Here is a 12,239-nt window from a genome sequence, read left to right as displayed (position 1 = left end):
CAAGAGTTTTTGAATAATAGATGCCAAGGCTAGGTTAGTAATCTGACATCTACTGTTTTCTCAGAAAATAAGCAGCTTGGAGTCACCAAGCGTTAATTTTCACATCTACTGTGATACTCACTGTTAATTTTCATTGGACCTACCACCTGACACCTTATTACCCAAGCAGATTACAAGCTACTGAATAAATGCATGACTTATTTCTTAATACAATTAGCTGAAACAAAAATTAAAAGGGGAAGAGGATCTCAGTGACTGATTACTTGATGACTTTCAGATGACTCATGATATACATTTATTATATTTTTTGTTGATATTTTGACTCTTGACAGTTGAGACTCAGACAGGACCCAAAATTCAGGAGTTGATTCACTATTTTGATATGTGATGTAGCATTAGACTTCATATACATATTATATATTAGCTTTCTTTACATGTTTATGTGGAAATGCACTTATTTGATGTTGTGGATACTCTAGATGTTAAAAAATAAAAATAAAAATGAATAATTTTGTGTTTTTTTTTTTAATTTTGCCGACTTTTTCAAAAAACTCCCGACTTTGACGAGTTTTTCAACTTTTGGACCCTTGCCAAATTAATCCCGACTTCGACTTTTTCCACATTGATTGTGGTAGCAGGGGGAGACTAGAGGGCCGGGTTATGAAAAGATCGAGCCACTGTCGATGTGTACATGATTGTGCATAGACGGTCTTAAGTTTGGTTATTGAATGAATTATAAATGCGCAGTTCAGTGTCTAAGAGGCCAACTACGCTTTGAATCGTTGTGATCATAGTCTGCGTAGAAGCTAAGAGCGCGTGCCAGTGTCATAAACTAATGATCAATCACACCGGCTTTGATGTTGATCGACCAACCAAATAGAAGATGATATAATTCCCTGATAATGTGTGTGTTGTGACTCTAATAGCACGTGCTTTGCATATTCATGGGCCGCAGGGTATGTCCCCAACATATAATTGGCGTGCTTGTGTTAGCAAATTTGTGGTGAACAAGTGTGTTCGGTGTATCATGACAGCGCTGCTGTGCAAGGTGGAGTTAGCACACATTTTCTACATCTAGGCAAATGACAGAGGCAAAACAATCAAATTTTGAGGCTCAAACTACTGTGAAAAAAAAAGGGAGTTGGAATTCCTTAGTCCTAGACAATGTTTATGTGGTTGGACAACAAACAAATATCTGCTAGTCACATCCTTGCATAGTTGAGCGTATGCTTTGAACTATTCGACGAATTCACACTGCTGTGCGTTTTGACTCCCAAGCAGATTCACAGCCTTTGTCACATAAGCTGATAGTACGTGAGCCTAGCGTTGAAGGGTTTCCAGGTTCCATTCTCTTTCACTGTATTGCATATTTATCAATTTTTGTGATTGTAGAAGTTACATATGTATACACTGGTTACTATATCTGAGTTTTACAACAGTGCTAAAATGCAATGATAATGGGCGGCTCTGGTATTCCATTTGTGTTACTGTACTTGTAAGCTCAAACCAAATAAACAAGTTCACTTCAGCAGTAGAGTATCCATGAATGGTTTGACAAAATCTCCCCATAGCAATACATCAAAAACACTCAGAAAATCATTAGTAAAACAGGGGTATTTTTACAAGGGAATTTTACAGTCAGAGTTGTTGAACAAAGTCATCAAGGGTGGATTGTTTTAAGTGTCAAACTGGTGTATTGGGCTGAATTGTTAGAATTGATCAGTCTTATGTTATGCTGACAGTCAGAATAAATGTGTGGCCAAGCTGGGTCAAAATATGTGAAGCGTTAACAGGGAATTTGTCAGTGGGTTGAATTTCAGACAGTCAGATTGTTAGTTGTTGGCATAATTGCTAACAGTATGTAGCATTGTTGTAGGTGTCATTCAGAACAGATTATCTTGCTAGTATTAGATGTGAACCAAAGTCAACAGAGTTTGACTTTGGACAGTTGTGGGCCCATAACCAGAAGTCCAAGGTTGGAAAATTTCAGCAAGGGGTTGCATGTTGCTAAGTTGTGATGGGGTTAAAATGTTATTTGTCCACTGTCAGTAAAACATCTTGCTGAACCTTGTCTTTCTACACCTTCTATTTCTGTCATAAAGGATATTCTCATATATGCTAGGCTGGGAACAAATTGTGTGGTGTTGAACAATGGAGTACTCGAAATGCCTCATAAACCAACACAACCTTACCCAAGCAGAATGACAAACCTTTCTCAAGAAGGGTCCATGCCATGCTTCAATAGGAGCTGCCAAGGGATTTGCAGAAGGGGCTGGAAATAGGACAGAAAATCTTTGCACTTGGGACAGATTTAGAACACATGAAGGTCACAGTGAAAGCCCTTTTCAAATTAGATGATCTGGATAGACTCCTTTCTGAAGTGGATCAGTCAGAGGGGAAAACACTAATTTGGGCTCTAAAACCAGCTATGTTTGCTCTCATTCAACATAAATTCTTAGAGGAACCTTGTGAAGGGATCAGATTTCCAGTTGCATCATGTCTCAGTAACATTATGAGGTTGACCACACCCATACCTCCTTACAATAATGATGTTATGAGGAGAATTTTCAGATTGATAATAGAGACTTTCCAGGACCTGGACAATAGTGCAGGCTCTGCCTTTGGGAAGAATCTTGAGATTTTAAAAATCATGGCCATGACCAATACTTATGAGATCATGTTTGATCTTGATTGTGATGACTTGATTCTACAAATGTTCCAATTCTTCTTCAGCATTAGGAAACATAATCTTGACACAGTCATAACACACATGCAATCCATCTTGTCATCATGTATGAGAGGCCGTGATGCCATTTGCCAGGAGTTGCAGTCTTGATTGTTGTCTATTTGGAGGAGAGAGCAGTTGGTCTTACCTGCTGCTTATGAGCTAGCCGAAGAGTTGGTTGAACAGAACATTGGGTTGTTCAGGAGACAGTTGACCAGGGAGGAGTAGCTCAGGTTTGGGGGATCATGCAGTAAGAATGAGATGAGGAGTAAGGGACTTTGCTTTGTCTACAAGGGACCTTGGGGACCTAATCAGTCATGCTTGAGTGACGCTGAGGAGATGATAGAGGTAGAGCAGGAGGATATTCCTTCTGACTTTCAGGGTGAGGACTCTTCTTTGGACGAGTCCATGGGTTCATACGGTAATGCCTCTGAGTAGCACGAGCAGTCATGTGGAGTTGATGACAGTAACCCAGATATGCATCCATGTGTGTTTGGGGAGTATAATGAGCAACAGATTGTTCCCAGGAGGGAAGGAGATTTGTGAGCAGGTAAGCGACGAATGATTCAACATAGAGAGTACATAGAGGAGCATGAGACAATTTGTAATGTTCTTAAGTAGAAATACAAGTGATATACAAGCATACAATCAGTTCAACAAACAGAAAAAAGAAATAGACACAAAACCCACGAAGGATTTTAGTTGGTTCAAACTTCTAAAATTCAACCCCCAAGGAGCCCAACTTCCTCTGCAACTGCAAAACTCGGCCTCCTGGATTCTAACTGTAAAACCTCCTGGAAAGTGTCCAAAAGTGTTGGGCTGATCCCTCCTATAAATCTCCTGACTTCCCAAATGAGTTTTCGGGTTGTAGATCTTGCCCCCAAGACTTGCAAAATTGCTGGACTAACCCTCTGTGCTATCTCCCAGCCCTGGAATTCGAATTGCTGGGTTATTGGCTTCTTTGGCTCAAAAACTCTCAAGGACTACTGGCCTAATGTCATCCTTCAGATTCCTTGGCTCCTCCGACAAGTGGTTGATCTACTGTGGCTCAATCTCCCTCTGTGTGTTCTCTTGGTGGCCCAGAAATACGCATTACCTGAATGTAGCTGAATGATGGTGTGGTAGGAAACTCCTGGATCTCCTGAGAACGTTGGTGGAATTGCCTTTCTAGGGCGGGCACCCAAGGTCCCCCGAAGTAAGGTTGAATATCCCGCTTGAGAGATTCGTGGCTGAACAATGAGTTGACTCGGCTAAGTAGCTAAGCGAATAGTTAAGTAAATTTGATTTGCAAGGTGAATGAATGATGCAAATGAGAGCCTCCTCCTTTTGTCTTCGTGGGCCTTCCTTGCCTCACGTGGGCCCCTCCATTAAACATTTTGAATTCCCTCCAAGCCATTTGGACGGCCTAGTTCAAATTCCCACGTGGGTGGCCCCCACCTTCCACTAACAAACAAATTAACCGAAATTTCTCCTAAGTCCCTATGTTGAAACTACTGAGTCCTTTTCCTTAGCCAAAAATGTGCAAAAAGGGTAGAGACACCCAGTTACAAATGTGTTTGAGAAGGGACATGACATAGTTGATACACAGTGTGCGGGATGTGGGCCATTTTTGGAGAGTCAGCTAGTGGCTCATGTTGAGCCCGTGATGGAGGATGAGAAGACACCCTTGGGGCCATCCATTGGAGTGGAGCAGACAAAGGTGCAGGCAGCCTCCAAGGAGGCAATATTTGTAGACACCTTGTCCTCAGGAGGTGTTGGAGAGTGACGAGGTAGTTTTGCAGGAGCCTAGTAGGCGGCAGGTGTTGTTGGATATGGTGGTGCATCCATCTTTGGGCTGGCCCATTGATGAGGCGCGGGTAGATGCACAGGCAGCGGGCAGAGCTGCAGGACATTCATGGAGTAGTGCTCTCCAGGAATACATAGATAGGGCTTGCAACATAGTTTGGCCACTTGTACCCATTACAGGGAGAGAGGCAGGGTTTTCTCGATGGATATTGTTGAACCAGATAGAGCATCATCAATTGAGTAGGGACCCATATCAACCCAGTAGACTTGTTCCTTGCACAGGTGTCCATGCAATGGATTGGCGAGAGATCACGAGTTGGTATCTTATTGATGGTGTGATATCCTTAGTCAGGGGCATAGTAGAGCGGAGACCCCCGGGCATGTCAGAGATTACATGCTCCAGTTGGAATTTGGATACAGGTCGACGACTCTTCAACAATTCTTCCCAGCATCAGGAGAGCAGGATTAGCATTAGATTGAGTCAAGGGTTGGACTGGAGAGAGGTGATGAGTTGGTACGCGGTGATGAAGCAACATTCATGGTTACAACGAGAGCCGTGGAGCATTGATGCTCCTTCTTGGTGCCATTAGGATCCAGGAGGATTTGTTGATGACAGGTTCAGTCGGAGATTGGTCTGGTTTTCGGGCATTGAGGGGTCTATTCATGGTGGGTAGTGGTTTGTATGGGATCTTGGCATTGGGTCTTAGTGGTGTTGGGCCACTAGATTGGTCCACAGATTTGGATTGCTTAAGGGCAACCAATCTTGGGGCAAGAGGACTGTCATGTCCCCATTTTTATTCTTCTTCATAGTACAACTAGGGTGGATTTCGAGGATAGGGGATGGCCAGGTAAGTGGAGCAGTTCTATGTTATCAGGGGTTCCAATGGAATTTTGAGGAGTTTTTATGGGGTTCGATGGCATTCGCTTGGCATATTCATCATCATGAGTAGTTCTGCACATCTTGTTTTTGGTTCCGTGACTTTTTGACAATTCTCGTAAAATGGGGTTATTATTGGCATAACTTAATTAATTATGCTTGAAGTGGCACTCCGGGGAGATTGATTGATGGAACACCTCCGTGTAATAGCTCGTTGGAACAGGAACAAGAAGATCTATAGGATGGGATGCTGAGAAGTGACTTCCAGTGGCCGAAGAGAGTATGGTGAGCGATTTACCATTTTCCTTAGTTAAAATGTCTTTAATTAGTCATTTAATTAAGGAAAAATAATTAATTAGGGGAAGTGGGCCAAAAGTGACTTAAGTAAAATAAAATAAAATAAAAGGGTCACTTGAGATAAAGTCAATGGAGGAGCTTCTAGAATAACAATAGAATAATAAAATAAGATGCTTCTAGAGGCTTGGACATCTACTCATTAGATCTATAAAAGGAGAGGAGGAGGTCATTTGGAGACATCTTGGATTGAGTGTTGTTTCTTGTATGAGAGGTTGAGAACCCGGTTCTCTACTTCATTGGTAGCCCCAGGACGGAAACCCTCGGGTGATTCAGAGAGATTGGGCAAGCACCCATCTTCCCTTGGTGGATCCATTCAGGATTCATAGGTTGCAGTGTATTGTTTTTCTGTTTGTTTTAGAGGCCGATTTGCGGCATTATTGTAGATCTGTATGAGGCCATACTATTTCAGCAATATGGGTTGTATGTGCATCTAAAACCTAGTTCATCTAATATAATAAAGCTGAGTATTTTCTTGTTCATTGTGTTATGGGATCGCATTCTCTATTTGTTTAATTTTTACATGGCAATCTTCTGTTTATGAATGAAATTTTTATCTAGAGATTTTCCTGAGTGAAAAATTTGAGTTGTTCCAAATTTATTTCAATTGGGACCTTACAACCCACCTTTTCATTTAAGAGGAATGTCTGATAGTGAGAGGTGTGTGATTGGTACAAATGGTGGAAGAATGTGGCATATCATCATACACTGAGCAATGCAGGGTTGTTGGATGGCTGTTTGTCCAAATTAGGAGAAAAAAATTCTCCTATAGGGCTACTTACTTTTGATGGGTAACAGTACCAATATTAATTCTTTGCTCTTTCAACTTTTTAGCATCATTATGCTGTTTTTCTTGGTCCTCACCTCAATATTTCTGGTATGTCCACAACATCAAGACCCTTTACTCTTTCATGCAAAAATGTGGGCACTGACTCTTATGTAAGAGTCCTTGTGGGTCTTGCCATTATCACATAAATTGCATCTCCATTCACATAAACCCCCACCAGCCATTTGCTTGACCTTGGAATAGTATTCTTGAGGAGCTATAGGGGGCTTTAAAAGTGACCCTTTGAGAAGTCATGAATGCTCAAATAGTAAATAAATGTACGCACCAAATATAAGGCTGCCTGCACCCATCTTCCTGCTGCCCACAACTGTTTTCTTGCTGTAAATTCACCACAGTTTGCTACTAATAGGATATGACATATATAAAGGTAAGTATGATGCAAATCAGACACAAGTTATTGTAAGCCAACCCATTTAGATTAGGTGATCCACCCTTAGGGTCAAATCGAGATAAGCACAAAACTTTATGTACCCAAATATTGGATATTGCTGCCTACATTATTTTTTTTTTCTTTTCATTCGTTGAAAAAAATTGGAACTGAATGTAAGGCTTAAACTGTTTTCTCCCGTAAGCCATTTGGAGAGAGCCATGTAGAGGATATGACAGATAGAGGAAATGACGATGCATATCAGATACCAGTTACCGAAAGCCAACCAATTTAGATTAGGTGATCCACCCTTAGGGTCAAATCCAGATAAGTAAAAAGCTTCTTTTTATCCAAATATTGGATATTGCCTCCTCTATTTTCATTTGTAGAAAAAAATTGGAATTGGATGTAGCTGTTTTGTCCCATAGCCTTTTGGCGTTGTGGATGTTTTGATAAAATTCTATTTTTTTTTCAGATTACACATAAAAGATGCCATATTCATGCTAATACAAGCAATTTGCATCATGCATCTAAAAGTTAGTAATGAATTTGGATCTGCTTAAGGAGTTTGTAAGGTAAAAAATTTAGCTATTTGACATCAAGAAGTTGAATATGTTTCTTCTTTTAACTGGATGTACTTTGCTTTTAATATAATTGTTGCTTTGCATTGGAAGTAATAGCAATCGGCTTCAACTTCACTCTTTTCTAAAGCCATCCAGGAGAAAATCAGTTTCTCCTTAGATGTGTATCAATGCTTATGTTCAATGGAAATAATTATTTGCAACAGGAAATGGAAAAAGCAGGAACCTCTTCTGGAGCAGAACATAAAGTCCTTGGTGAAGCATTCAAAATTCAAGGTAAAATAAGCAGAAGTATGCCAGGGGTGGCATTCTATATTGGAAGCTTAGACATTAGTTTCTAATAGTTTACTCTTCGACCTGATACATCCTTAACCTGAATTATTTTTTCGTGTAGGCAATGCAGCCATGTCTTCAAAACGATACTTCGAGGCTATTGATCTGTATACATTAGCTATATCACTGTCTGGGGATAATGCTGTATACTATTGTAACAGGTATGGATATTTGCATGGGAAATGAGAAGGATGGTGTCTAATTCATTGGCTTTATTTCTGTGATTGTTGTATTTTGATTTACTGTGATAAAATCTTCCAGCATTATGGATATTCAAATGGAAAATGAGAGGGATGATGGCTGATTCATTGGATTTAACGCGTTGTTTATCTGTATTTTGATTCACTGTGATCAAGTCCCCCAGCATTTACAGTTTAGAAATACTTATAATTCCTTTGCATTTTCCCACATCTGGATTTTTTTGGCTCTGTATCTTTTAGTACAGTTTTTGTGGAATATTTCTTCTTCAGTGGAATTTATTGTCTGTTTTTAATCACCATTGTTCAAATATACAGTCATTTCTCCCCAAAATAACACTATATGCTGTATTTTTCAGGTATGCTATTATTAATCCAAAAACAATTTCTCTTTTTGGTCAAACTTTGACTTTTCCATAAAATGGTAGCAATAGTCCTTTGTTGTTGCCATGTTCTAGCTTCTCGTCTTTTAATCCATTTTTTCCTTGTATTTCAGGGTTAGTTCCATGATCTTCCACTTAGACTTGCAAAAATGAATGGGGTGTATTACTTGACAGAATAGACATGATGAACATCAATGCCTTAAGCGTCAACGTTTATCTCAAGCACACAATTTCGTACTCTGATTGTACTAGAGGCAAGGTTGGATGTAGTGGGATGGTATACTTTTTGCTAGGCTTCCCTGTGTGTTGATATCTATCAGCAGAATGCATACATTGTCTTGCTTCAACGGACAGTCTTGCCCAACATACTCTAGCTAAAGATATCTTTTAGTTGTCCAGTCCTTTTGGTCTGAATGGCCCATCATCAGATTCTCTAAATCCACGCTGAAATTCTTTTGGCATTACAGATTGTCTTATAATGCAGTTTGGTCCTATCCTATGCAACACTCTATCAATACGTTGGGAGGGAGTAGGTTTTATTACCAGATTCTTCCTATATCTCTTTGTTAATTCCAAAGGAAATTCACCTTTGGAAGGGTACCGTGCAAACCCTCTATACCATTCTAGCACCACCCATTTTTTGAAAATATTCGTGTTTGGGATGTTGTCATAATTCCAATTGGAGGTTCTTCTGATGCAGTTTTTGAAAGTATGGTCTACTTATACATGTGATTGTCATGGCTTCATGGCTCGTCAAATTGACCCCTTACAATCTAAGTCACTAGGTTCGTGTTCGATTTCGAGTTCGGCGACCTTGAAATTCGAATAAAGTTCGGCAACTAAAATTTTGTCGATAAAGTTCGACATATAAAAAAAAAAAATATATATATATATATATATATATATATATATAGAGAAAATCAATTTAAAGTCAAATTCAAAGTCCATAATGCACATTGCAAAGACATAAGATTATTGCTCAAACATTTAAATCATTTCGACATAATTTTAAATTTTTATAAACCATGAAAGCGAGTGCCAAATTCCAATAAAGAACCAAGTTCCAACTTCCATACATAGTAAACAAGGTGAGAAATTCATCATAGACAATGGCAATTTGGCACACATATCAGATTCAACAAAACCATGGGCCATATCAGAGTTCATATGTTGAAAAACAATCTGATAAAAAAGTATTCAAAATATATAAACTCGAAAGTTTAAAGTAGCTTGGCAGTTTTAGAAAATTGTTCATGCAAAAAGTAAACTAGAAATCTAAAACAGGAACACAAGTTTTATTCTTGATGTTCCTGTGGCCCACTTGTTATATCAAAAAGTTCTATGTCATCAAGAGCAGTAGGAGTTGTGAATTCGCTAGATGCTTCAGCATCAGATGCATCAGTCAATTCCCTATCAATGTCACTATCAATGTACAAATCAGCGTCATCCATTGATGCATTTGGAACAGGATCGATCCACAGAGTAGAGGAATTGGATGACTCTTTAGCCACATACTTCAATGCCCACTGCAAGTTACTACGAACATAAACAAGATCTTTTAATCTTCCAGATAACAATCTATTTCTTTTCTTGGAATGAATGTGGTCAAAGGAACTCCAATTCCTTTCACATGCTGATGCACTTGATCCCTGGCTTAAGATATGAATTGCAAAATTTTGCAATTCTGGTGCCCATGAACCATAAAATTCCCACCATACTGCTGGATCACTTCTGCTCCCATCATACTTTGCTGATTGTGTTCCAAATAACCCTTCTTCTAACCTGTATGCCCTCAACTGACTTCTGATCAAACCTACAATTTCTGGATCTGGATTTAGCTTCTCAATAGACTGGATAAGTCCATTCATGATTTCTTCATCCCTATGTCTTGGTAACCCAAACAATCTAGGGTCCAAATAGCATGCTGCTGCATGTAATGGACTATGCATCATCTTCCATCTTTGATCAATTAAATCCCATATCTCCTGGTAATCAGCTTCCACATTATTAAAAGCAGTTGCAATGGTCTCTTTGCAACGATCAATGCTTTCATAAACAAAACCCATACAAGGTTTGTCACCAATCTTCCATCTTTGATCAATTAAATCCCATATCTTCTGGTAATCAGCTTCCACATTATTAAAAGCCGTTGCAATGGTCTCTTTGCAACGATCAATGCTTTCATAAACAAAACCCATACAAGGTTTGTCACCATCAACCATGCTGAGCACATTAACAATTGGGCCACAAATTTTTAAAACCTTGTTTGCATTTTCCCAAAAGCCATTATTGAGCATTATTTGTTCAACATTTTTCCTCTTAGTTTCTTTTGAAAGGGTAGATCTCTCCCACTCAGTGTTGCAAAAAAATCTCTTAGGCTTGCTTTTTCCTCAACAACTCTTTTCAAAGTAATATAAAAAGTGGCAAACCTTGTATCACAAGGCCTCAACAACTCTTTTGATGCATTCTTCCTGTATATGCTCAAAGTGAGACGATGGTTGATGATGAAGTTTGCAATTGTTTTGCCTCTTCGGATTGTCTCATTGACCCAAGGAAATTTGGCTAAGTCATGCAACATTAAATCCAAGCAGTGAGTTGCACAAGGGGTCCAATAAATATGATTATACTTTTCCATAATCAGCTTCCCTGCACCAACACAATTTGATGCATTATCTATAATAACATGGACAACATTTTCCGCCCCAACCTCTTGAATCGCTTCATCCAAAATTCCAAAAATAAATTTTGATGTCTTCACTTGATCCATTGCATTTATTGCCTTCAAGAAAAGTACCCCTTGAGGACTATAAACAAGCACATTGATTAATGGGCGATGATACAAATCTGACCAACCGTCACTCAAAATTGTGCATCCTGTAAGCTTCCAAGACTCTTTAATCTCAGCCAACTTTCCTGTCACTCTGTCTTTTGCTCTCTTTAGCAAAGTTGTTCTTAAAGCTTCAGATTCGGGAGAAACATAGCCCTTCCCAAAATCAATGGCCTTTTTAATTACATTTTTAAAATATGGACTCCTCACCACATTAAAGGGAATTGCACATGCATAAAAGAATTCTGCAACAACATCATCAACTTCTTGTTTCTCAATAGGTTTCCAGAATTGATTTAATGTTTTGGTTCCACCTGTTTTTGCTTGAGTAGAACTTGATCCACCACTGTTTAAGATTGAATTAATGGTGTTGGAGGAAGACATGGCAATCTCCCTCTCAATTTGCTGCCTCTTATTTACCCTTTTCTCCTTTTGCATCTGTGAATTGGAATGGTCTTTCTGCATTGTGGCTTTTTGTTCATCAGTGATCTTAGTGCATGCTTCAACACCACCTCTACTTCCATTGCTAATACTGAGAAGGTGATCCACTACTCTAGTTAAAGTGCCAGTGAAATCATGTCCACACAGCTGACATGAAAGATTATAACCATCTTTTTTGACAAAATTCCAAGCTACAGCAGTTGATTTTGGGGGTGCCATTGAAATTTGAAGGTTCTGAACCTCTGATTGTTGAAAACTGGTGAAGGCTTGAAGTCTGAAATGTCTGCAATTTTTTTTGAATTTACATTTTCATTAGTTTTATTTTTTTTGCAGAATTAAATTATGAAAATTTGAAACTATATTTTATATAAAAAAATTATCAGTTCAAAATTCAGCCTAAGCCTCTTTAAACACTGATAAATTATATTTAAGTTTTAACTGATAAAAACTAGTAAATTTTATTGAACTGATAAAAAAAAGTGTATTTTAATTTTTGACTTACCTGGACAATGGAGGCTGGAC

At 38.9% G+C, this 12,239-nt stretch overlaps 1 protein-coding gene across 2 annotated transcripts in view; it reads left to right on the top strand.

The window, feature by feature from the left end:
• Positions 1 to 12,239, top strand: part of TPR8 (Tetratricopeptide repeat (TPR)-like superfamily protein) — a 386,981-nt gene that overhangs the window by 246,668 nt on the left and 128,074 nt on the right. For both annotated transcript variants that reach the window (XM_089416017.1, XM_089416016.1), the window contains exons 5-6: positions 7,743 to 7,812; positions 7,931 to 8,030. In XM_089416017.1, coding sequence (XP_089272143.1) covers positions 7,743 to 7,812; positions 7,931 to 8,030 — 170 coding nt within the window. The remainder of the gene's footprint in view (positions 1 to 7,742; positions 7,813 to 7,930; positions 8,031 to 12,239) is intronic.

Source organism: Pinus tabuliformis, chromosome 3_2 (genome assembly GCF_031772625.1).
Source record: "Pinus tabuliformis cultivar Carrire ecotype Pingquan chromosome 3_2, CPIR1, whole genome shotgun sequence".
Taxonomy (NCBI): Eukaryota; Viridiplantae; Streptophyta; class Pinopsida; order Pinales; family Pinaceae; genus Pinus; species Pinus tabuliformis.
This window is presented reverse-complemented; position numbering and strand designations above follow the sequence as displayed.